This window comes from Neoarius graeffei, chromosome 11 (assembly GCF_027579695.1).
Source record: "Neoarius graeffei isolate fNeoGra1 chromosome 11, fNeoGra1.pri, whole genome shotgun sequence".
NCBI classification, from domain to species: Eukaryota; Metazoa; Chordata; class Actinopteri; order Siluriformes; family Ariidae; genus Neoarius; species Neoarius graeffei.
In genome coordinates, this window is record NC_083579.1 from 60,850,533 (window position 1) to 60,878,240 (window position 27,708).

General features: G+C 42.7%; 1 protein-coding gene across 1 annotated transcript; it reads right to left on the bottom strand.

Moving 5' to 3' along the window:
- tulp4b (TUB like protein 4b) lies at window positions 1-27,581 on the bottom strand. The gene is made up of 16 exons (XM_060934444.1): window positions 27,502-27,581; window positions 24,236-24,509; window positions 20,219-20,488; window positions 18,443-18,571; window positions 18,104-18,265; window positions 17,828-18,008; window positions 13,654-13,761; window positions 13,401-13,567; window positions 12,981-13,205; window positions 11,045-11,279; window positions 10,772-10,916; window positions 9,716-9,857; window positions 9,544-9,637; window positions 8,900-9,043; window positions 5,032-8,807; window positions 1-1,751 (listed from the first exon to the last, which is right to left on the bottom strand). Exons 2-16 carry the CDS (start codon window positions 24,254-24,256, stop codon window positions 1,635-1,637), a joined length of 5,916 nt encoding a protein of 1,971 aa, XP_060790427.1. The 5' UTR covers window positions 24,257-24,509; window positions 27,502-27,581; the 3' UTR covers window positions 1-1,634.
- Window positions 27,582-27,708: the final 127 nt, after the last annotated feature.

Below are 27,708 nucleotides of genomic sequence, written 5' to 3' on the forward strand. Positions count from 1 at the left end.
TTAATATTACAAGCTCATCATGGTTTATTGTACATTACAATAGTAAAGCATTAGCACAGTTAAAGCCTCACATTCCACACAATTCAAATTGGGCCTGAATACTCTAGTATAACAGATTAGAAATTGTTCAATTTGCAAATCATCAAAGCATATACACCAAAAACAGGAAAATGATCATATCAACCATCTGTCAACACCTATACTCTCAGCCAATGGTTAATGTACAACCAAAATATAAAAATCAACATAACAGCTCAAATTATATAAGAAAGCTGAGGTGTGTGTACACACACACACACCAGATATTTACTGATTTGAGTAAACATATAGGACCAATTGGATCTTGTCCTGACTGTGACAGTGTGGCACTGCCAAATAAACAAATCCTGACCTTAGCTTCTAGAAGGGAGAAGACAAAATGCCAGACCAACTCTCATACAGAACTACTAAGGTCATGAAAAGTCAATCACACTGAATAATGAAATCAATACATTTCTTAAATTACCTTAAAAAAAACCCACACACCATTTTTTTTTTATTATTTAAATGAGAAAATGTATATCCCATCCACCACTGTAGCCATTCTTTAGAGGTTTATATTCAGTTCTATTATCCTCTGAGTGGTAGTACCTTGATCAAAACTATGCCAAGTCTATTTTCTAAAGTTTCATTTGCACATTACAATGCCAAAATAAATCGTACACATTTAGACTCAGAATTTTCAGGTGAAATTAACAAAGCAAATTGTGAACATATTGTTCAAAAATCCATATTTAAGTGAAAACCACATGCTCATGTGGGGAGATGTAATGAAACGTATGGTGTTATTTTACAGATCTACATATTACAGTGATTCAAATATGGTTTAACACCACCTGGTTCATGATCAACGTCTATTTAAGAGTTTTATAGTGATAGAAAACTGCTGCCATTACAAAAAGTGATAAAATAAGACTAAAAAAGTCAAATCAATTAACTTGCAATGAGATGTTGAAGTTAATAGTACTAATATCTGATTCATGTAACATCACACATAAATGAGATACAATAGATAGAACAGTCAAAATAATTTCAAAAAAATCTTTTTCACTCATGGCATCCTCCTCCTTAGTACATAATCTGTAAAATTCATATTACCACTCACAGTTGGAAAACAACCTGCAGCAAAAAAAAAAAAACTCCAAAACAAAACAACAAAAAAAAACCCGCCAGTAAGGGAATCACCACCACAGGGGAACTAAATCAGCATAGGTTTGCATGCAAATCATTATTTAGCCTTTCGTATATTAATGTTATGAAACATATACACACACGCTAAAAGAAAAATCAAAACTAGGAACTTATCTTTACTAGCTTTAATCAAGCACTGGTCCTGCATTCTTTTTACTTTTTCTTTTTGTCTTCTTACCATAAAGTTAACAAAATAATGATTATTTTAACCATTATGTACCTTTTCACTCTCAAGTATGCTATGTTTCTGGCCACATTCCTCTGACTGTTACCTTTACACCCTGGTCCAACACAAGCAGTACCATATTTATTGGCAACATAGAGCGCTGTCCATTGTTATTCAGAATTCAGAATATATAATCAGCAAATTGTGTTGTCTTGCACAGGATGGCCATTACTGTCCTTTATTTAAGCCTCTGAGTGACATTAGCCAGCGCGACAGCAAATGCTTGCACAGCTGAGAACGGATACTGAAAATCCAGGATGTATGCATTACCATCGATTCTGCCAAACTGCATCACCTGTAACAGGAAATAAAAAAAGTTAGTCATTGCAAAACTGGGCGGCACGATGGTGTAGTGGTTAGCGCTGTCACCTCACAGCAAGAAGGTCCGGGTTCGAGCCCCGTGGCCGGCGAGGGCCTTTCTGTGCAGAGTTTGCATGTTCTCCCCGTGTCCGCATGGGTTTCCTCCGGGTGCTCCGGTTTCCCCCACAGTCTAAAGACATGCAGGTTAGGTTAACTGGTGACTCTAAATTGACTGTAGGTGTGAATGTGAGTGTGAATGGTTGTCTGTGTCTATGTGTCAGCCCTGTGATGACCTGGCGACTTGTCCAGGGTGTACCCCGCCTTTCGCCCGTAGTCAGCTGGGATAGGCTCCAGCTTGCCTGTGACCCTGTAGAACAGGATAAAGCGGCTAGAGATGATGAGATGAGATGAGATTGCAAAACTGACAGTGATTAATGTGCTTAACATTTAAAAATGCTTTGAACAAAATCCCAAGCCCACTTCTTTTTGAATGGGAACTGGCAATTTGTCGCATATGTCCTCTTTCCTATTCTCTTGCCTGAATTTGAGAATGTGGATTCAAATACAGTAAAATATTGTGCTCTAATCTTTTGGTTCTTGATATATGGGACTGTGGCACTATGGACACAGAGCCACAAGCATAGAGCATAACATTAAATGCCTACAATAACGGATAATACAGACAGGCAAGACTGGCTGGCTGGCGTCTTTCCAAAACATGTTCTGGTTCCAAAAAAAAAAAAAAAAAGGAGGTGGAATCTGTCCCATCCTCAATTGTAAATCCTCTTTTAAAAGGAGAAATTAGAGAAATGTCTTTTTAAACAACTTCTGTTACATATGCCATAACAGGTGTAATGTCAGTGGTGAACAAACATGATTGGTTGTAATCACAGATATGAAGACAAAGTGGCTGTTGAACACTGCAATTCCTCCAATTTCACATAAGCTGAGTGACATACCAGTTCAGGGTTCTTCCCTGGGTTAGCCCAGGGTGTCTACAGTTATGTACCTTCTGCTTTAGAGCCAACGTATCAGTTCTGACAGCAAAACAAAAACTCCCAATTTCACACATGCAAGCACTAAGACTAAAAGTTGTCACCTTCTTTCAGCTGCTTCCGTACGTTCGGGGTCGTCACAGCGGATCTGTTCCGCATATTTGATTTGGCATAGGTTTTACACCAAATGCCCGTCCTGATGCAACCCTCCCCAATCTATCTGGGCTTGGGATCAGCACCAAGTATGCACCGTCTTCTACAACCCCAGTGGCTGGGTATTTTACCTAATCTGCATGTCTTTGAACTGTGGGGGAAACCAGAGCACCCACGGGGAGAACATGCAAACTCTACACAGAAAGGTCCCCGTCAGCCATGAGGTTCAAACCCAGAACCTTCTTGCCGTGAGGCGACAGTGCTAACCACTACACCACCGTGCCACCTCTTGCTCCAAGACTAAAAGTCAATCATAAAATGTGCCACCCCATCCACCCAAAGAGTAAGGTTAGTTTTGCTCTTTTGAGCTCAACTGGTACGGCTCAATTCGACTCGCCTTTTTTGGTTTTCCATCAGGCTAAAGTTGTGGATAGTACCTGGCAACTGGTACTTTTTTGGCATCACCACCATTGAGGTTCCAAGCAAGCTGAGGCCATACCAAAAAGTAATGTTAAAAACACTGCGAACTACTGACTGGTAGAATCGTATCACTGCATCGTAATGGTGAGAGAGACAGGACGTCCTGAAAAAAGCCTCCATTTTTAAATAGCATTATATTTATTTATAATACTTCACTGTGTCCAAACTGTCAGCATGTAATAGTAATGGCATTAAAAGCCATGCTTATGTCCCATTTATGTGTGTGGGGTCGCTGCCACGTGGACCCTATTGATCCACGTCATTAATTGGAGCATAGCTTTATGCCAGATGCCCTTCCTGCTGCAACCTTGGGAAAACAACCATTCATACACACATTCACACCTATGGACAATTTAGAGTAGCCAGTTAACCTAACTGCATGTCTTTGGACTGTGGGGGAAACCAGAGCACCCAGAGGAAACCCACGCAGACACGGGGAGAACATGCAAACTCCACAGAGAAAGGCCTCGGTCAGCCGTTGGGCTCGAATCCAGAACCTTCTTGCTGTGAAGTGCCAGTGCTAACCACTACACCACCGTGCCAACCTTCACAAAAAGCCACACTATACATGTTAAAATGGTGCAATGGTTAAAGCACCAGGCTTTCACTTGGAAAACGCAGCTTTGCATCCCTGCTCGGCACATTTTATTTGGGGAAAATAATTATGGGTAATGGTATGGGTTGACCAAGGTTTTGTAATAAATCAAACATCATGGCATGGCATTCCTTGTACTAAAGTAAGATTTCTTTGTTACAAAATTCAGGGTCTCAAGTGGTTTCTTATGAAGGCAGGAGCCTTCGGTCTGTGGCTTGCTTTAATATGCTTATTGACTACAGCGATCAAAAGCAGAGTGCACATACACTTATTGGTTTTACCAGCAGAGGGTTTGGCAAAATACCAGCACAGGCTGGCTAATTTTAAGTGAGTTACCATTACGTCCCGACAGTTTGGAAGCAGCTTTTTTATGCCATATTTTTGTTTTTGTTCAACAAAATGCATTAAAAATGTGACGAATTGTGGCAACTTTGGCTTGACACCCATTTAATGTGCAAACATATGCGAGTAGTAGTATTGATAAAGATGTTCCTGTGTATGTCGCGTTGAAGACGTCACTGCAGTTTTATGCGGCGTTGCTATGATGACCAGCTGTGGCAGAAAATGAACTGCTGATACCAAAAGCAACTAGAGTCGAGTTGAGCTGGTATCAGGCAGTGGAAAAGGGCCATTAGGTTGAGAATGGCCAGAGAACAAATGTGGCATAACAGGGAGCTTTTACAGGCTACCCACATGAGGTCATAGCCATACTTTGTTGTCTGTACGTGACGTTCAGCAAAATGAGCATATGGAAAAAACAACTTCATTTAGGAGGAAATCACCCTCGTCTTTCACTCATAGATCCATGTGTCACCTTATATATTTTTTCCTTTTTATCATTGTCATGTAGACAAAAATGTGAGGACATCTTTTAACTGATTGAAACGAAGGAAACATGCACATATATGTGAAAATAAGTAAAAAAAAATCAGTTTTGATTTCAGGCTGCCTATAAAAATGACATTTCTGAAAACTGAAAAAAAAAAACAACAAACTGAAACTGTAGTATAAAGCAATAAAGACAAAAAGAATGAGGAAAAACAGAGCCTTACTTGTCGTCCATCCAGCTCAATCTGAAAATTTTTGGCCGATTCCTGTGTCACTCTTCCACCAAAGTCAAGCTGGTAGACTTGGGTAGCTTCATTCCACAATGGCTGTTTGTTGGCCATGACATACACAAAGCCCTGACTGCCAAGGCTCCGATCTTCTCTCTCATTTGCCTTGCGGCACTTAATCTCCTCCAGTTCATTTGCTGTGCGCAGGCTGCGTTTGCTCTTCCAACCTTTCTTGCTGCTCTGGCTTTGATTCATTAGTTCATCACCACTAATGAAAAGTTCAGGTTCACTTTCAGAGCTGTCTTGGAACTCATTTGTGGTCCTGCTCAGCTTTTTGGCCTTGTTCAGTTGCTCCTTTTGCCCTTTAGGCTTCTTTTTCTCTCGGCCACCAAGCCTTGGGCTGGCAATAAGAGAATTGAAGTCAGCCAGAGCACGGCCTTCCTTTTTTGATTTGGTCTCAGAAACAGTGGACATACCTGCTTCCTCTGCCCTGCTGTCGAGTCTCTTGCGACTTTTTTTGCTGAACCTGTCGGACCCCTGTTGTACTGGACTCTCATTAAGTGAGGACTGTTCCTGAAAACTCTCACCAGAGTCAGCTAAAACCTCTGAGGTGCTTTGGTGAGCCATAAGTTCAGCTGGAGGAGGAGGAGGGGGAAGTGGGGGAGGAGGGGGTGGTGGTGGTGGTGGCGGCGGAGGGGGTGGGGGTGAGAGAATGGGTTTCTCCAGACTCTGATGCATTTTACTTGGTAAAGTTGCTGAGTGATCCTGCATGGGAGGGCAAGCACTGTACGTGCTCCAGGGATGTAAGGCCATTGGATGAAGCTGAAGGTTGGTGCATGAGCTGGCCCCAGGATACATGGGTGGGAGCGGGCAACAGGGTAGACTGGCCAGATTATTTGCATAGCCAGGGGGCAAAACAAGAGCTGGATCCTGTTGGTTAAATGGAATTGATGTTACCATGTCACTGGGGCTACATGGCTGTGGAGTACTTTGCAATGACTGAAACTGAGGACCACTGTGGCCCATACCAGGGGGAAAAGGTGAAAGTGAAACCTGATAGGGTGATGGCAGGGTCATAGAATTGGGACTAGAGGGAGGCTTTGTTGAAAGAACAAAAGGTAGTCGAGTTATGTCTAAGTGCTGTGCTTGGCTGAGTAAAAGATGGGGTGGTTTGTGAGGTCCTGATGGGCTGGTCAGCATATTTTGATCCTGGGCCATCCATATTTGATCTGAAGCAGGAGAATCCCACTGGTAAGGTGGTGGCCGCTTCACTGTTAAACTTACATCTCCGAGAGTTAAATGGCGCATTGATTTTTCCAAGTGGCACTGCTGGTTTAGAGTCTCATCTTCAGTAAAAGCAGAGTTGATGTACACCGTCCTGTCTCTACTATTGTCAACAGGGCTCAGTAGGTTGTAAGAAGACTGTGAAGCCAGAGTTGAAGCACTTTTAGAATGCACAATTATGGTACTATGTTGTGCCCCTTTGCCAGGGGGAAAATCCTGCCGCACTACGGTGCCCCCTGCAATGCCACTGCTGTTGCTTCCACCACCACTGACACTTACACTTGTGCTGCTGCTGTTACTGCTGCACTGAGTGCAAGTGTACAAAGCTGTGGGGATCCTGGGCTGGTAAGAATGTGCAAGGGCACTATTCACTTTAGATTTTGTTGGTAGAGTCCTTGCTGTATCCACCATTTGAGGAACTTTCAGAGCATTTTCTCTCCGATCCCGTCGTAGCGTAGCATGGATAAGACTGCTGTCGATCCTTTGTGTCGGACTCCTAGTGACATTGATTTGATTAGCAGGGTCTGGATATGGTGGAGGATCTCCACTTGGTATGGAATACCGAGGCACTGAAAGGCGACTGAGAGTTGCTGAGCTATAGGGAAGCTGGACCTTCTTATTTTCAGATGAGGTGACTTTCAATGTAGCCGAACTGCCCATTCCTTGCAAGCCATAGGCATTCTGGTTTCGTATAAGACGTCTCCGTGGGCGACACACCTCCTCCACATTTCCACTGCTGTCAAACGTTGTTATCCTTTCATAACCAAGAGGTGTTGGGTACTGGATGCTCACTGGGTGAAGAGAAAACTCATCCTTTGATAGGCACGGGTCTGCTGCCAGTGTGTTATTGTTCTCATTGTTACTAATTAGACCTGGCTGGACTGGGGGACCTGCCGTTGCTGCAGATACCACCGTGCCAGGGTATGGTGGTGGAGGATTCATTTTACGCATTTGAATTTCAAGAGAGTTGTCATTTTCAATAAAAGACTGTGGTCTAGAAGGGACTTTCAGAGTGTGTGATTGCTCTGCTCTTTCTGGTGGTTGGTCTGGGTGAGGAATTGCAGGCATCATCTGGAGCTGATGCATGGAAATAGGGGCATATCCTGAAGGAGGAGGTGGTAAGGATATTTGCATTTTGAGTTGTTGCTGCATTTGTTGATGCTGTCTTTGCATCTGTTGATGTTGCTGCTGCATTTGCTGATGCTGCTGCTGAAGCTGTTGCTGCTGCTGTCTCATTTCTTGAATCTGTTGGCGAATTTGTTGTTGCTGCTGCTGCATTTGCTCATGCTGGAGGTGTATCTGATGCTGCTGCTGTTGTATTTGCTGATGGTGGTGTTGGACTTGCTGCTGATGTATTTGCTGTTGCAATTGCTGCTGTTGCATTTGCTGATGTTGCTGTAGTTGCTGCTGCTGTATTTGATGCTGCTGCTGTTGCATTTGCTGTTGATGCTGTTGTTGTATGTGCTGTTGAATTTGCTGATGATGCTGGGTTTGCATTTGTTGTTGGTGCTGCAAATGCTGTTGATGATGTTGCATTGGTTGTTGGTGCTGTTGGTGATGATGTTGCATTGGTTGTTGGTGCTGCTGTTGATGATGTTGCATTGGTTGTTGGTGCTGCTGTTGATGATGCTGCATTGGTTGTTGGTGCTGCTGCATTGGTTGTTGGTGCTGCTGTTGATGATGCTGCTGCATTGGTTGTTGGTGCTGCTGTTGATGATGCTGCTGCTGCATTGGTTGTTGATGCTGCTGTTGATGATGCTGCTGCATTGGTTGTTGGTGCTGCTGTTGATGATGCATTGGTTGTTGGTGCTGCTGTTGATGATGCTGCATTGGTTGTTGGTGCTGCTGTTGATGATGCTGCATTGGTTGTTGGTGCTGCTGTTGATGGTGCTGCATTGGTTGTTGGTGCTGCTGTTGATGATGCTGCATTGGTTGTTGGTGCTGCTGTTGATGATGCTGCATTGGTTGTTGGTGCTGCTGTTGATGATGTTGCATTGGTTGTTGGTGCTGCTGTTGCTGTGCTTGCTGGTGCAACTTCAGATGCTGCTGTTGTGTTTGCGCCTGCTGCTGATGTTTTGATGTTTGATGATGATCTTCTTGTTGCTGTTGACGTTGCTGTTGAGGAGGTTGTGGTGGCAAATGATGTGGTGGTGGTGGGAGTGTTCCACTCAAACTCAGGTTACCCATTTCAAGGCCACTAAAGATAACCTGTCCAGGACTAGAGTATCTTGCTGGCACAGTGTACTGCGCTGTCACATTGTCTGCACCATGATCAGGAACTGCTGCCTTTGCTGCCGCCGCTGCAGCAGCTGCAGTGGCTGTGGGATTGGTCAGGACATCAAGCTGAATATTCTGATTTGCTAAGAGAGACTGCACAAGTCCTATGCTCTGTGTGGGCGACATGGCTTGAGCAGGACTATGTATAGGAGCAATGGGAATATTAACTGTGCAGGGAGGATTATCACCGGACACCCCTGAAGGACCCATGACTAAAACAAAAACAGTGGTACCACAGGATTAATAGTTCATACTCACAGAAATTTAATTATTCATATGTTAAGCGTATTCTATAAATTTTTACCTGGTAAATCATCTTCATCTTCGCTAAACACATTGGGATTGAAGACTGGGAGACTCATGAAGTCAAGGGAAATTTTACGGACCTCCGGGAGATAGATTGTCATCTGACGTGGTTGCAAGTGCAACAAACTGGTTTTGTAGATAACTGTAACAAACATAATAAAGATAAAAGCAAAAACAATGCACTACCACCGATACACTGTACAGTGAACTATGTGCATTGCAATACAGGTAAAACATCTCATCTCTCATTATCTCTAGCCGCTTTATCCTGTTCTACAGGGTCGCAGGCAAGCTGGAGCCTATCCCAGCTGACTACGGGCAAAAGGCGGGGTACACCCTGGACAAGTCGCCAGGTCATCACAGGGCTGACACAGACACAGACAACCATTCACACTCACATTCACACCTACGGTCAATTTAGAGTCACCAGTTAACCTAACCTGCATGTCTTTGGACTGTGGGGAAAACCGGAGCACCCGGAGGAAACCCACGCGGACACGGGGAGAACATGCAAACTCCACACAGAAAGGCCCTCGCCGGCCACGGGGCTCGAACCCGGACCTTCTTGCTGTGAGGCGACAGCACTAACCACTACACCACCGTGCCGCCCCAGGTAAAACATTTTTCAGAGAAATTTCTTACCTGCACCCAAATTTGCTGGCAAAAAAGAAGCAAGTCCCACAATCTTAAACTTCGTACCCCAAATATTAGAGGTGACTTGAGCCAGATAATTATGCTGAAAAGCAGATATAATCATGGGTTTTTAAATGTAGTTATGATCAGACACAATTTACAAAAACTTAAATTTTAATACCTCACTTATTCCATCTACTGGAAACTCTCTGCGAGTGAGACTTGGAGATCGTATAGTAGCTTTCTTTGGTAATCTTGGAGACCTGGATAATTCTTGGGATGTTTGGGCAAGTTTGGGAGACTTTCTTGATTCCATATTGATTCTAGTGAATAAATCAGAATAATGAGGAAATATACTGTATATTTCATGACATATAATTAACAGTTATTCCATGAAATTGAGTCGTACATGAGCTGATAGCCGGCAAGGCGCATACGACGAGATTGAGTGGAATAACTGTTTCATTCTATCCACAGTCACTGGAGTTTGAGAAACAGAGCATTTTTATTTTTTGCAAATTCGATAAATAAAAACTTCATACAAAACCTTTCACAAAATAATTTCCACTTAGAATGTAAGCAAACTGGCAAAATGACAATAGCAATTTGTGAAAAATGCTATAATAATAATAATTTATGAAAAAAAAAGATATGTTCTTACCATCAAATACTTTTATTCCATATTTTGTTGCTTTTTTGTATTTTTTTTTGGGTGGGGGGTGTTCTTTATGGTTTTCTTTTGGCAGTTGGCAAACCAACTTAAAGGTGCATTACTGCCATCAACTGGGCTGGAGCGTGGAACAGACACTATTGGGGGGGGGCTATATTCTTTTGGCTACTTCTGTTTCTTTTAAATACTTAATTTTTAAGAGTAGTGTTTTTATTTCGTCCTCGGTTGGTTCACAACACGTTCCGCCATTTTGTTTTTCTCTACTCACAGTATATGAGCTGATAGCCTAGTAGTGGAGTAGCCAATCAGAGCGCACGATTGCTCATATCCAGTGCATATGGATAGAATAAACTACATTATTAAACACTAATGGTGTCCTGGTTTACTAGTGCTTCAGAATATCAACTTCTAAGATAATGAAATTAAAAAAAAAAAAAAAATAATAATAATAATAATAATAATAATAAACAATACTATTTATACTGTATATTATATCTTGTATCTTAGAATTATAATAACTGATTACTATTTGACTGACTTTCAGTGTCTGTAATTACAGCCTTTTACCTTGGAAGTTTGGGAGACCTGTTTCCTCTAGAAAGTTTAGGTGACTTCCTTTCGACCCATTCATCACTCAACTCAATGTCACTAGAGTCAGAGCAGTTGCAGCTGTCAGTCATGTAGGATAACATACCATTCACACAGACATCATCTGAAATTCAAAAACACAATAATATGTTAGCTTTGAAAAAGCTGCTTTTCTGCATCAGGAATGATTAGAGAGCATCCATCGCCATCCATGACAAACTAAAAACAGGTGATTACATATTTAAACTCTACCTGTCTTACTGTCCATTTTGGGGTCCATTATAACAAACTCTGGACGCAGTTTGCTGATACGACGGCCTTTAAGAATAGGGACCAAACCCCCCAAGTGCTCCAAATAGAGCGTATAGCATGGGCCTCCTGCCTCTGGATTCTCTTCAGCACGCTTCATTGTACAATGCAATCTCTCATTTCCAGCTGTGGGGTAGCTAACAAAGTCACGGATGTTGTTTGGATCAGGAATAGGAGGCTGTAGATGGAAGATGCAGATCAGTGTTGAATTATTTTTACTTTAGATAATTTCTTTATGGTGCGATATACAACCCCGATTCCAAAAAAGTTGGGACAAAGTACAAATTGTAAATAAAAACGGAATGCAATAATTTACAAATCTCAAAAACTGATATTGTATTCACAATAGAACATAGACAACATATCAAATGTCGGAAGTGAGACGTTTTGAAATTTCATGCCAAATATTGGCTCATTTGAAATTTCATGACAGCAACACATCTCAAAAAAGTTGGGACAGGGGCAATAAGAGGCTGGAAAAGTTAAAGGTACAAAAAAGGAACAGCTGGAGGACCAAATTGCAACTCATTAGGTCAATTGGCAATAGGTCATTAACATGACTGGGTATAAAAAGAGCATCTTGGAGTGGCAGTGGCTCTTAGAAGTAAAGATGGGAAGAGGATCACCAATCCCCCCCAATTCTGCGCCGACAAATAGTGGAGCAATATCAGAAAGGAGTTCGACAGTGTAAAATTGCAAAGAGTTTGAACATATCATCATCTACAGTGCATAATATCATCAAAAGATTCAGAGAATCTGGAAGAATCTCTGTGCGTAAGGGTCAAGGCTGGAAAACCATACTGGGTGCCCGTGATCTTCGGGCCCTTAGACGGCACTGCATCACATACAGGCATGCTTCTGTATTGGAAATCACAAAATGGGCTCAGAAATATTTCCAGAGAACATTATCTGTGAACACAATTCACCGTGCCATCCGCCGTTGCCAGCTAAAACGCTATAGTTCAAAGAAGAAGCCATATCTAAACATGATCCAGAAGCGCAGACGTCTTCTCTGGGCCAAGGCTCATTTAAAATGGACTGTGGCAAAGTGGAAAACTGTTCTGTGGTCAGATGAATCAAAATTTGAAGTTCTTTATGGAAATCAGGGACGCAGTGTCATCGGGACTAAAGAGGAGAAGGACGACCCACGTTGTTATCGGCGCTCAGTTCAGAAGCCTGCATCTCTGATGGTATGGGGTTGCATTAGTGCGTGTGGCATGGGCAGCTTACACATCTGGAAAGACACCATCAATGCTGAAAGGTATATCCAGGTTCTACAGCAACATATGCTCCCATCCAGACGACGTCTCTTTCAGGGAAGACCTTGCATTTTCCAACATGACAATGCCAAACCACATACTGCATCAATTACAGCATCATGGCTGCGTAGAAGAAGGGTCCGGGTACTGAACTGGCCAGCCTGCAGTCCAGATCTTTCACCCATACAGTAGAAAACATTTGGCGCATCATAAAACGGAAGATACGACAAAAAAGACCTAAGACAGTTGAGCAACTAGAATCCTACATTAGACAAGAATGGGTTAACATTCCTATCCCTAAACTTGAGCAGCTTGTCTCCTCAGTCCCCAGACGTTTACAGACTGTTGTAAAGAGAAAAGGGAATGTCTCACAGTGGTAAACATGGCCTTGTCCCAACTTTTTTGAGATGTGTTGTTGTCATGAAATTTAAAATCACCTAATTTTTCTCTTTAAATGATACATTTTCTCAGTTTAAACAGTTGATATGTCATCTATGTTCTATCCTGAATAAAATATGGAATTTTGAAACTTCCACATCATTGCATTCCGTTTTTATTTACAATTTGTACTTTGTCCCAACTTTTTTGGAATTGGGATTGTAGTACACATTACTCCTTACCTTGATTGTTGGTATGAATGCACTGGTAACGTAGGAACAGAGGAGAGATGGCATGTTCAGTTTGCTCACATCTCTCTCCTCTCTTAGGGCACTGGCTATGCCCTGCTGACACAGCAGCTGGAGGCTGGCCACCCTGTGCTCAACCCGTACAACATACAGTGCTGGACCACAAGCTAGGAACAACCGTGAGTCCCTGTGGCCCCAGCATATAGTAGTGATGGGCCTCTGAAATTCGAACAGCACCACATCATTTGCATACTGATCCACCAGTGATTGTGACACAGTAAATATTATTTATTAGTTTGTTTGTATTATCTGTAATTTTTATATGCTGTGTTTATATAAATATTTTAACGGAATTTGTTAATCAATCAGTATATAAAATAAGACATGATCAATGATAAATGACTGAGAGGTGACCTGCGCAGGTGTTTCCAAAGTATATATATGTTCTCCTTGGACATTGTAGAACTTGACTAGGGCATTCCTTATCATGGAGGAACAGGCTGAGTCAGAAGGCAACCCGTGTCTCTCCATTCCAGCTACAGCTAACAAGTCTCCCTGAGAGCACCACTGCACCTCCACATCTGTATAAAAGAAACGCATCGATTTTAGCAAGTGGGACCATTGTCTACAAATATTCTAACAAAAATTGCATAGCATGGTCTTTTACCTTTTAGTCCTGAGTGGATAATGTTAGGGGAAAGGTCATCATAGTTGTTCATTAGACTTATGTCTCCAGATATGAAGCTTACTGTAAGAAGGGGCTTCACATTACGTGCTTTAAAGAAAAGACATTTCCAGAGATCAGTGACAGATAAAATCCACTAGGTAGATAAGCTATGAATATCAGTAGAAAGACTGATGGAATGTAATAGTCGGGGTTCGAATTATGAATTCATCTTTGTGGGGGTCCCTTTAAAAAAAAAAAAGAACGGTGTGTGGACGTGGCGAGTAAATATATAAATAAATAGCCTAACAGATGCGCTGCCCGTGAATGAGAAGCTACGTGGTTCATTAGGCTATACTTGCATACACACAGTAGTTTAACATATTGTTTTGCTATTTTCCTATAGCTTACACTTTAAACAGAAGGAGAATGCATTCTACGAGTAGAAAGTAAAAGCTGTTCTCTTACCATCACGCAGACAAAATAGACCAAAGTGGTCCGTTTTCAGCAGGCTGTGGTCGTGATCTTTTTCTTGAAAATTTAACCAACAAATGAAACCAAGGTCAAGTGGTTCTTCTTCTGAAAGGATTAATGTGTGTGTATAGGTCTGTTAATGTTCACGAGCTCTCAAAAGGATAGTCCGTATGCATAGTGGCATGGTGGTGCTGCATTCACGAGAGTATGCACCGAGCTGTAATGCATTCTTTTGGAAAACATGTTTATTCTTCTTATTATTTAAGGCTATGTGTCTATCTTTAAAGGAGATATGGAGAACCTTTATCTTTAAATACATTTCTGAGTGGATAGTATCTCCATCCTTGACTCTTGTATGCTGCATAATTGGGAATAAAAATATATATATTTTTGAGAGTTAAAATCAACCGAAAGTTGGCATTCGAGCTTCCCTGCTGAGCTAGCCAGCCCTGAGTGCGTGATGTCACAGCAGGAACTGGTGCTATTGAGGTATTTCACCTGACGTCACAGGGTCACGTGATGCCCCAGTGTCCGCCATTTTGAAGGTCAAGCTAGCTAATGTCAACAACATAGTAGCTAGTATTTTACTGTAGCAATGTTTACGTTCAGTCATTTGGATGACTGTTAAAACCTTTCAGTCTCAAGTTTTTCCTTTACTGTATTTACTAGTTTACTGTAATTATGATCCGGCAGCTATTTACACCGGATCCAGTGTAAATAGCTGCCGGAGCGCGCTCCGGCTCGCTCCCCCTCAAATTAAGCAGCGCGCTCCGGCTTGCACCCGGAGTGCTCCGGCCAAGGTTCCGGAGCATGCTCCGGCTTGCTCCCCCTCAAATTAAGCAGCGCGCTCCGGCTTGCTCCCGGAGTGCTCCGGCCGAGGTTCCGGAGCGCGCTCCGGCTTGCTCCCCCTCAAATTAAGCAGCGCGCTCCGGCTTGCTCCCGGAGTGCTCCGGCCGAGGTTCCGGAGCGCGCTCCGGCAGCTATTTACACTGGATCCGGTGTAAATAGCTGCCGGATCATAATTACAGTAAACTAGTAAATACAGTAAAGGAAAAACTTGAGACTGAAAGGTTTTAACAGTCATCCAAATGACTGAACGTAAACATTGCTACAGTAACATACTAGCTACTATGTTGTTGACATTAGCTAGTGCTAACAGCTAGCTGCTAGTACACTGCTACAACACAGACACCGACCCTAATAATACAGTTCTTGGTCATTGCCTGGTAACAGCAAATTTATAACGGGTCATGTCTCAACAGACTAAGAAGTTATTTCAATGACATTTAATAACATTTTGTTTATCCTGAGGACCGAAAGTAAATGAAAATGTGAACAAACCTTAGCTGTAATAAGATGGCGACCACCGGCTCCAGGGACGACCCACTGATGTAGGCATGTTACCCAGCCTGACACAAAATATTTGTAGGCATCCAAACTCTTATACGCTTTCAGATCAATACCTGTGTATGGCGATGGGTTTTTAACGACATAGGTATACAGATCATGTGGGCCAAAGTCAGGTAAAGACGAGGGCTTCGTGTACATCCGTATGTCAGTGAACAATCCTGGTGGAAGCAGGTAAACGTCGTTCTCCAAGCCTGCTAACCTCAATTTTTGCAAATACCTCTCCCTCTGCTCGCCCTGTAAATGCCCTACGTCGCTGGATAGTGAAGGTGTTTTCTGCATCTCGCTCCTTTTTCTTTTATGTTTTTCGTTTGTCACCTTCCTCGCATTCAAACTGATTCGAGCCGTGCCGTCCAAAATGGCAGCCTAACGATGCATCACATGACTTGGTCACGTGGGTGAAAAACCTCAATAGACCAAAGCCAGACTCAGCAGGCGGTTGCAATGGCCTCTTCGTTCAGATTTATTGGAGATTCCTCGGGTTCCTCAGATAGTAATACATGTGACTGTGATAGTCCTGAAATTGGAGTGTGTGTATATGTTACTGCTATACACGTAGAACCATATCAGTTCGAACCATCGGAAAGTGAATCCGATAGGAATACGTCGGCCATGGAGGCCCCCACCTTACGAAATAAAGCCAGAGAACAAAGCCATGTAGAGAATTGGATGGAATTGAACTGACAGTCTCATGTGACTCTCATTAAAACAGGATGGGCGTTATAACTTATGCAACATACATGTACATGCATGCATTTTCACTGATAAAATGTAAAAGGCTAATTAAATAATCAGATGAACTGAGACAATCACATTCTGAAGCAAATTAAATAATCTTATACCGGTAACTTAAATACACAATACAAGTTACATGTATTAATCTAAATGCAGGTAAACAACGAGCGGTGTTGTTTTTGTTATGTAACCAAATACAAGTCGCAGCTTATCCATCGGTGTTCTCGCTTCTTGAAGGCCAATCTTGTGGCTGATTGTTTTGAAACAATCTGACTTTCAGTTCTTCGTTCATTCGATATTGCTGCCTTGGCAAGCATATCCAGCGGGGGGGGGGGGGCGCAACACTCCTTCTCCGTCCTGAGTACTCCGCCATTACTGCTCGGCTCACACTCCGGGAGAACTGGTGCAACTGAACTTACTTTCCTTTCCTTGTAGTCTTCTTTTCCTTTAATTGTTGGTACTGCACCCTCTTTCAATACAGGCTTATAGCCAACACTCCTCAACAGATCAGAGGTTTTGTATGAGTAATCAGTAAAATGTGCAGAGCAGAGAAGAGACCACTTCATAGGCGCCCAGTCCATGAATTTCTCGCAAAACACATCCAAACCTTTGCAGTTTGAACATTCTTAGGCCATGAATGCAACATAAATCCACCTTCTGTTGTGTTGCTGCACCCGCCAGCAACACATCTACGTGACATAGCGATAAATTAGCTCAAAATGGAGGATCAAAGTTACAGTTAGCTCTGTGTTTTAGTATAGGGGAAATGGCGATGAGACTGATAGCCTTCCTGCTGTGACGTCACAGATGTCAAGGTCATTCACTCAGACTGCTACCTATATGAATCACTTTAATCATAAAAATGACTATATTAGATTTATTGTTAACGCTTGAAACTATTCCTATGCCATTCTTGAGGTCTCAAGGCATTTATAAACAAAAAGTGAGGCCATGGTTCTGCGTATCTCATCTCATCTCATTATCTCTAGCCGCTTTATCCTGTTCTACAGAGTCGCAGGCAAGCTGGAGCCTATCCCAGCTGACTACGGGCGAAAGGCGGGGTACACCCTGGACAAGTCGCCAGGTCATCACAGGGCTGACACATAGACACAGACAACCATTCACACTCACATTCACACCTACGGTCAATTTAGAGTCACCAGTTAACCTAACCTGCATGTCTCTGGACTGTGGGGGAAACCGGAGCACCCGGAGGAAACCCACGCGGACACGGGGGAAACATGCAAACTCCGCACAGAAAGGCCCTCGCCGGCCACGGGGCTCGAACCCAGACCTTCTTGCTGTGAGGCGACAGCGCTAACCACTACACCACCGTGCCACCCTCTGCGTATCTCCTTTAACATAAATATTCCGCAGTATATTGAAAGAAAATGAGCTTTTTTTGTGATTAAAATATAATGATGCTGCATTTTTGAGACCCCCACAGATATATGATTTTGCTGCTTTCTTGAGAGCCAGTCCTCACTCTATGGGAGCTCAGCACCCACATAATTTGAACCATGAACATAGTTATAATAACTATAATATGGCAGACCGTTACCTTGACTTGGGGTATTGTCATCAGAGTCCGTATCACTCTCAGTGCTGTCTTCCACCAGGAAGTCAGGGCAGTTCCAGGACATGCCCACAATGCCATCGGACTCATGTAGAAGAACATGAGCAAGCATCCGACCATGACAGTCCATCACAATTACTTGCCCATCTGCTGTTCCAAATAACACCTGTGTGCATACAGTGATGGATCTCATCATCATTTGCACAGACCAAACATGTAGTAAATTGATCCATATGTCATATATTATCTATAATGGATTACCTGTTGGTCATCAGGGGTCCATATTCCACAGGTGATTTGACTCTCAAGGTTGATCTCAGATGACCAATGCCTCTGGCCACTGACTGAGCCCACCAAGACAAAGCCATCTCTGTAGGCAATCAGGGCCTGAGTTCCATCATGGGACCAGGTAAAGTCACTTACCTAATAGACACACCAGAAACCATTAATACATTCCAAACCTGTGAACGTCCCTGACAATCAAACATAAAATAATTCCTTTTTTAATTTTGTTATATTTTCTATTATATACAATTGTCATTGTCATGTAATCATTGTGTTTAGACTGAGGAAAAGCAGGATTGTGATGTAAAACAGTACCTGAGCTCCTCTATCATTAACCAACTCCACAGACCATCGCCCCTCATACTGTATCCATACAAATATCCCCCCTTCCATGTCACACGTAGCAAGCTTTTGAAATGGCTCATTCCAGCGGACAAGGACAACCTGCACAGACAGTTAACACTCACATTATTGTTTTAATGAAATTCCTGCCTATATACAGTGGATATAAAATGTCCACACACCCCTGCTAAAATGTCAGGTTTTTGTGATGTAAAAAATGAGACCAAGATCATTCAATGTCAGATTATTGTCCAGCTTTAAATGTGATATAGCAGCCAACAAAATTCAAATGAAAACCTGTGAAAACATTTTTGTACAAAAACCCACAACCCTTAATTAATGTGTTATTAAAGCCCTTAACTAATGTGTTGTTAAAGTTTGCTTGTAATAGAGCATTCAGTCTTTTTGAGTAGGAGTCCACCAACTTAGCACATCTTGTGCAATTTTATTCCGTACTTTCTTACAAAAATGCTCCAGATCTATCAACTTGTGAGGGGATCTCCTGTGCACAGCTCTCTTCAAATCATTCTACAGATTTTCAATAGAGTTGAGCTCTAGGCTCTGGCTCAGCCATTCTAAAATGTTTATCATCTTCTTCTGAAGCCATTACTTTATTGACTTGTATTTGTGCTTTGGGTCATTATCATGCTGGAAGGTGAAGTTAGTCTTCCTCTTCAGGTGTTGAACAGGTCCCTGTAGGGTTTGCGCCAAACCAGACTGGTATTTGGGGCTATCCATAACTCCTTCTATCTTGACAAGAGCCCCAGTTCCAGCTAAAGAGAAGCAGCTCCATGGCATGGTGCTGCCACCACCATGCTTCACAGAGAGTATACTGTCCTTTGGGTAAAGTTGTCCGGGTTTTGTACCAAAAATATATTTTAGAATTATGGCCAAAAGGTTGTGTCACATGATTTCAGCCTATTTCGGTGGCCTTGGATTTTTTTTAGCCACCTACCTCGTAGCCCAGATATGTGAAGAATATGTGAGATTGTTTTCACATGTAGGGAGTGACCAGTAACTCTAGACATTCCTGCAGCTCGTTTAATGTTGCCGGAGGTCTCTTCGTATCCTTCCTGATAAATTTTTATCTTGACTTTTTGTTAATTTTGGAGTGACATCCTGTTCTTGGGAATACCACTGCAGTGCCCCATATTCTCCACTTGTTCGTGATGGCTTTCATACTGTTCCATGGTACATCTAATTTTTTGTATTCCTCAATACCTTTTGACAATATGAGACAGTATATGCCTTTTAAGATCTTTAGGGACCATGTCCAGCAATCGGATAACACCAAGACGATGTCGAGAAAATCCTACAGGAACAGCTGACCTTTACTGAGGTTAATCAGAATTACTTCACTGAAAGCAGGTCTATAATAACTGCTTTAGAACATACCCCATTATAAAAGGGTGTGCACATTTATGCAACCAGGTTACTGTAAGTTTTTTTCTTTTACTTTTTTCCCCCAAAATTTGTTTTGTTTTTCCTTGAATTTCATTGGTTGCTATATCACATTAACAGACCTGACCATTTAGCTTGGTTTCTGGTTTTTTTTTACATCATAAAACCCTGCAATTTTAACAGGGGTATGTAGACATTTGTATCCACGGTATAGAAATACTGTGGCCCTTATGCAATAAGGGGTCATTCATATTTATGTTCTAAAATATATCACTGCTAAATTGCCAATATATTACCTTCCAAAATATAATGAAGCAGATTTGTCAAAGGCAAATATGAAATGCAAACCTCACTGTTGTGGCCTCTTAAATTGAAATTAATTCTCTGTGGAGTACTCCTGTCCCTCCTACAGTGACTGGAAGTGAAAGTCACTCCAACAACACCCCTTGCATTTCCGGTGGCCAACCAGCCTTCCTCATAGTAGCGTCTCCTGCACACCGGCTTTTCCTTCTCACTTTTGGGAACCCTTCCTTTCCATGATAGGCAGAGGATGTTGGAGTCACTGCAGAGGACAGGACCATGTTCCACTGCTGCCAACATCCCTACTGAATTGCCAGGCTATATTGGAAAGGAAAGAGGAAGGTTGTGTAGCTTATTGTCCAAAATTAAATTATAGGTTGTGCTGCAACAACAAAGATTAAATGAAAGTTACTATTTACCCAGATTAGTTTTGCTCATGTTCCTCTTTAACTTTAAAATTACATTTAATCAGAGATTCATTTGTAAACTTATGTGGGTTAAATTTCCATACATGGGAAAATTTACGCTAGTTTTCAGTTAAAATTGAAAAAAAAAAGAGTATCTATTCAAGGTTTAACTGTTTACTTTCGTTTTATGTTTACTTTTTTTTAGATTGTTGGATTAATTATGGAAGATAATCAGACCCAGTGCCCTACTTCCTATAAACAGTAAAGCACGTCATGCACACATTATTCTGTACCCTTTAGGGCAAAGGATTCCACCCCTGGTTCTGGAGTACCCCTGGTCCTGCCCATTTTAGTGATTTCCCTGCCCTAACACAACAGAGTTGATAAAAATGCCTTTCTGAGTTGTTGGATCAGGGAAAATGCTAAAATGTGCAGGCCAGAGAATACTCCAAGACCAAGGTTGGGAACCCATGCTCAAGGGCAGTGGTTCTCAAATACCCCTTTTCCACCAAGGCAATTTGAGACCTGGTTCAGACCTGGGGCCTAATTGCAAACCAGTTCTTCACATTTTAACAGCCCAAGAACCAGCTTTCGAGCAGGAAAACTATTCAAGAGCGACACCAACATTTTGCTGGTCTAGAACCTGCTTACATCAGGGGCTGGAGGAAGATTATGGTGACCAAAAGGACCACCTAAAACTTAAGGCGCTTTTGGACCAGAGGAAATTTTTTCATAGTTCTCAGAACTGCTGGAGGAAGTTCACCATTTTTTGTGTCCACACTGCAGGAACTGAGAACAATCATAGTTCTTAGAACATCATTTTAACATACTTTTTTCAGCTCATACTTCAGGGTAGGTACTCTTCCAGCAGAAGAGGGACCATGAGTGAAGTAAAGGTGCAATGATTGGTCCAGATGTAACTGTACATTGACTGGTTGAATATGGGCCAATGCATTATTAGCAACTACCATTTTTAAAAATCTGTGTAAATTGTTAGCCATGTAAATAAAAGCTCTTAAGAGCATGAAAAAAATTGAAAAACAAAAAACAGATAAATGGACAGACAGGGTTGAGCCTATATGCGTCGGAGGAAATACAGTGCGAATTTGACGCATCAAAGAGAAATATAATAATCTTCGCTAGCAGTTCCTGCTCATGTCCCGCTAGGAAGCTGGCTTATGCAACATCAGCATTCCTACTGGCATTGTGAATGCAAACAGAAAAGCCCTTGAAGGGATGTTGTTCTCAGGGTAGCTCCCCAGTGGGTTGTTCATCTCAACAGTTCTAGGGACCTATTTAGTCCAAAAGCGCCTTTTGTGACCATCTTTTTAAAAAAAACACAACAAAAACATAGCTAGTGTAGGATCTCGCTTGCTTAATTCGGTAGTCCAGAATTATTATTGTTGTGCTTGGTGCTAGCATTGTTGGGTAAGCAGAAATGTATTCAGATGTATACAATGACATAATGATGTGGCTTTATGGTGGCTCTCTAGCCCATGGAAAAGCAAAATGGTTCTCAGAAGGTTTGCAACTTGAACCAACTCTGAACTGGCACTAGCACCTAATTTGCATTGGTGGAAAGGGGGTAAATGTGGCGTCTGGGGTAGCATAGACCAGCGGTCTCTGTGTGTGGTTTTTTTTGTTTTGTTTTTTTCAGTGATGGAAACCACAACCCCCCCAGTATGAAAGTTATAATATGTATTGAGTTTTTATAATTATTAGCTTATTTGTCTGGTCCCTTGAATTGAATGGGTTTAAAATGAAACCTCAAAAGCTCAAACACAAAAATATGCCTAAAAATAATGTTGAGGAATAAAACAATTCTGACTCCACAAAATATTATTGTACACATGTGAATAATGCATTAAATTACAACCCCGATTCCAAAAAAGTTGGGACAAAGTACAAATTGTAAATAAAAATGGAATGCAATAATTTACCAATCTCAAAAACCGATATTGTATTCACAATAGAACATAGACAACATATCAAATGTCGGAAGTGAGACGTTTTGAAATTTCATGCCAAATATTGGCTCATTTGAAATTTCATGACAGCAACACATCTCAAAAAAGTTGGGACAGGGGCAATAAGAGGCTGGAAAAGTTAAAGGTACAAAAAAGGAACAGCTGGAGGACCAAATTGCAACTCATTAGGTCAATTGGCAATAGGTCATTAACATGACTGGGTATAAAAAGAGCATCTTGGAGTGGCAGTGGCTCTTAGAAGTAAAGATGGGAAGAGGATCACCAATCCCCCTAATTCTGCGCCGACAAATAGTGGAGCAATATCAGAAAGGAGTTCGACAGTGTAAAATTGCAAAGAGTTTGAACATATCATCATCATCTACAGTGCATAATATCATCAAAAGATTCAGAGAATCTGGAAGAATCTCTGTGCGTAAGGGTCAAGGCTGGAAAACCATACTGGGTGCCTGTGATCTTTGGGCCCTTAGACGGTACTGCATCACATACAGGCATGCTTCTGTACTGGAAATCACAAAATGGGCTCAGGAATATTTCCAGAGAACATTATCTGTGAACACAATTCACCGTGCCATCCGCCGTTGCCAGTTAAAACTCTATAGTTCAAAGAAGAAGCCGTATCTAAACATGATCCAGAAGCGCAGACGTCTTCTCTGGGCCAAGGCTCATTTAAAATGGACTGTGGCAAAGTGGAAAACTGTTCTGTGGTCAGACGAATCAAAATTTGAAGTTCTTTATGGAAATTAGGGACGCCGTGTCATTCTGACTAAAGAGGAGAAGGACGACCCAAGTTGTTATCAGCGCTCAGTTCAGAAGCCTGCATCTCTGATGGTATGGGGTTGCATTAGTGCGTGTGGCATGGGCAGCTTACACATCTGGAAAGACACCATCAATGCTGAAAGGTATATCCAAGTTCTAGAGCAACATATGCTCCCATCCAGATGACATCTCTTTCAGGGAAGACCTTGCATTTTCCAACATGACAATGCCAAACCACATACTGCATTAATTACAGCATCATGGCTGCATAGAAGAAGGGTCCGGGTACTGAACTGGCCAGCCTGCAGTCCAGATCTTTCACCCATAGAAAACATTTGGCGCATCATAAAACGGAAGATACGACAAAAAAGACCTAAGACAGTTGAGCAACTAGAATCCTACATTAGACAAGAATGGGTTAACATTCCTATCCCTAAACTTAAGCAACTTGTCTCCTCAGTCCCCAGACGTTTACAGACTGTTGTAAAGAGAAAAGGGGATGTGTCACAGTGGTAAACATGGCCTTGTCCCAACTTTTTTGAGATGTGTTGTTGTAATTAAATTTAAAATCACCTAATTTTTCTCTTTAAATGATACATTTTCTCAGTTTAAACATTTGATATGTCATCTGTATTCTATTCTGAATAAAATATGGAATTTTAAAACTTCCACTTCATTGCATTCCGTTTTTATTTACAATTCGTACTTGTCCCAACTTTTTTGGAATCGGGGTTGTAGTACTGAGGTAGTCTGAATTCATTTCACCTGAAGCTCTAAACTCTTTTTAACCCAGTCATTGTTGGTGTAACCCACTGATACTGACTGATGTGTTTATATAGAATATACTGTAACCAAATGATAAACTGATAAAGTAACAGTGCAAGAAAACATTAGTGGAAGCAGAACCCACTCACCTCTTCATAGTCCCTGGACATTATTAGTCCGAATCTCGTCTTTGAAAGTGTCTTCCATTTTGTTGGTGATGAAGAAATGTGTTGCGGCACCTGAGGAGTTTATACTCGTTCTACTCGCAGAGACGTATTTGTGATTAATGTTATGAAATATCAGGCCATCATAGTCGAGGTCATCAGCTGTATGGAGGATTTTATTGATGTAAAAAGTAACAAGAGTGTCTCTGGAAACAAGGGAACAAGTCCTTTGAGATTTCTCTTCGTCAGTCTGGGTTTTCTGTGGGGAAAATGATTGAACGAGGAGGACTTTAGAACAACATGGTGGTGTAGTGGTTAGCACTGTCGCCTCACAGCAAGAAGGTCCTGGGTTTGAGCCCAGTGACTGGCGAGGGCCTTTCTGTCTGGAGTTTGCATGTTCTCCCCGTGTCTGCGTGGGTTTCCTCCGGGTGCTCCGGTTTCTCCCACAGTCCAAAGACATGCAGTTAGGTTAACTGGTGGCTCTAAATTGACCGTACATGTGAATGAGAGTGTGAATGGTTGTGTGTCTCTATGGGTCAGCCCTGCGATAACCTGGCGACTTGTCTAGGGTGTACCCCGCCTCTCACGTATAGTCAGCTGGGATGGGTTCAAACCTGCCTACGACCCTGTAGAACAGGATAAGCGGCTACAGATAACGGATGGATGGGAAATGTGCAAATTCTGAAAACCATGTTCATTTATACACTCAATATTTGGTTGGGGCTCCTTTACCACAAATTACTGCATGAATGTGGCGTGGCATGGAGGCGATCAGCCTATGGAACTGCTGAGGGGCTACTGAAGGAGCGGCACAGTGGCGTAGTGGTTAGCACTGTCGCCTCACAGCAAGAAGGTTCTGGGTTCGCAGCCGGCGATGGCCTTTCTCTCTGGAGTTTGCATGTTGTCTGCGTGGGTTTCCCTGGCAGTCCAAAGACATGCAGGTTAGGCTAATTGGTGGCTCTAAATTGACCGCGAGTGTGAATGGTTGTATCAGCCCTGCGATAACCTGGCGACTTGTCCAGGGTGTACCCCGCCTCTCACGTATAGTCAGCTGGGATGGGCTCAAACCTGCCTGCGACCCTGTAGAACAGGATAAGCGGCTACAGATAACGGATGGATGGGAAATGTGCAACTTCTGAAAGCTATGTTCATTTATGCACTCAATATTTGGTTGGGGCTCCTTTACCACAAATTACTGCATCAATGCGGCGTGGCATGGACGCGATCAGCCTATGGAACTGCTGAGGGGCTACTGAAGGAGCGGCACGGTGGCGTAGTCGTTAGCACTGTTGCCTCACAGCAAGAAGGTTCTGGGTTCGCAGCCGGCGAAGGCCTTTCTCTCTGGAGTTTGCATGTTGTCTGCGTGGGTTTCCCTGGCAGTCCAAAGACATGCAGGTTAGGCTAATTGGTGGCTCTAAATTGACCGCGAGTGTGAATGGTTGTATCAGCCCTGCGATAACCTGGCGACTTGTCCAGGGTGTACCCCGCCTCTCACGTATAGTCAGCTGGGATGGGCTCAAACCTGCCTGCGACCCTGTAGAACAGGATAAGCGGCTACAGATAACGGATGGATGGGAAATGTGCAACTTCTGAAAACTATGTTCATTTATACACTCAATATTTGGTTGGGGCTCCTTTACCACAAATTACTGCATCAATGCGGCGTGGCATGGAGGCGATCAGCCTATGGAACTGCTGAGGGGCTACTGAAGGAGCGGCACGGTGGTGTAGTGGTTAGCACTGTCGCCTCACAGCAAGAAGGTTCTGGGTTCGCAGCCGGCGATGGCCTTTCTCTCTGGAGTTTGCATGTTGTCTGCGTGGGTTTCCCTGGCAGTCCAAAGACATGCAGGTTAGGCTAATTGGTGGCTCTAAATTGACCGCGAGTGTGAATGGTTGTATCAGCCCTGCGATAACCTGGCGACTTGTCCAGGGTGTACCCCGCCTCTCACGTATAGTCAGCTGGGATGGGCTCAAACCTGCCTACGACCCTGTAGAACAGGATAAGCGGCTACAGATAACGGATGGATGGGAAATGTGCAAATTCTGAAAACTATGTTCATTTATACACTCAATATTTGGTTGGGGCTCCTTTACCACAAATTACTGCATCAATGCGGCGTGGCATGGACGCGATCAGCCTATGGAACTGCTGAGGGGCTACTGAAGGAGCGGCACGGTGGCGTAGTGGTTAGCACTGTCGCCTCACAGCAAGAAGGTTCTGGGTTCACAGCCGGCGAAGGCCTTTCTCTCTGGAGTTTGCATGTTGTCTGCGTGGGTTTCCCTGGCAGTCCAAAGACATGCAGGTTAGGCTAATTGGTGGCTCTAAATTGACCGCGAGTGTGAATGGTTGTATCAGCCCTGCGATAACCTGGCGACTTGTCCAGGGTGTACCCCGCCTCTCACGTATAGTCAGCTGGGATGGGCTCAAACCTACCTACGACCCTGTACGGATGGATGGATGGATGGATGGATGGACTTTAGAACAAAGGCTGAGGGCACCTGTAGGGTAGTTTATCTGTTATACAGCATCACAAAACAGGTTTTAAGGGAAACTGAGCCCAGGTTGGTGAAGGTTCACTCGCTTTCTTGTCGCACTGCAAAAATCTCTGCAGTTTTATTCGCCATTACAGTGGACTTGAGGTATTTTATCGCTGATTTAATAGAAGGCCACAAACGTCGACAGCACAAAGTGTGTGTGTGTGTGTGTGTGTGTAAGCAGAGCAGATGAAGGATGAGGCGAGTCTACTTCACAGCAGTCATGGCAACAGGGATGCGATGATCACTGAATTTTAATGACATCCCAGCGTTGCTCTTTTGTTTTTAGAATTTCTTATGCAACGAAAACATGTGCAGTTTTACACACAACCTCCTACATCAACCTCTGTTCTGTCTGTATGTGTTGGATTTATAATAAAACACGACTAGCTAAGGCCTACAAGTCAGTATTTGCAGTGTGCATTACTGTACATTTTCATCGACTCCCGAATTAAACCCGTTATACCTGATCACTGGATTAAACAACGGTAAGAAACGATTGCTTTTAAGTTAAAATTCATCTGCGGCCGACAACTACTTATCGTTTTGGGGCCGATTAATCGAGCCGCATTTCACCCACTGACTAGTCGCTTCTTCTACAGATGGATCACTTGGTATGAGAATGAACCTTAAGCATGCAACAACATTATGTCTGATATTATTATTATTATTATTATTATTATTATGATCTCTGATTAATTTACAAGCAAACTCACCTTTTCCAAATCGCTTTCAATGCGCCTTACCGGGTTGCCAAGCGCTCACTAAATCTGCTGAGGTTTAAACAGGAGAAGGACGTTGAAGGAAAAAAAAAAAAAAGAAGCAAACTCAAGCAAAAAACACATCCAGACAATTGAGGAGTATTTAACGTGGGCTTGGCAACCCGCGCTCTGACGAAATGACGTTTGAGAGACCACGTGACG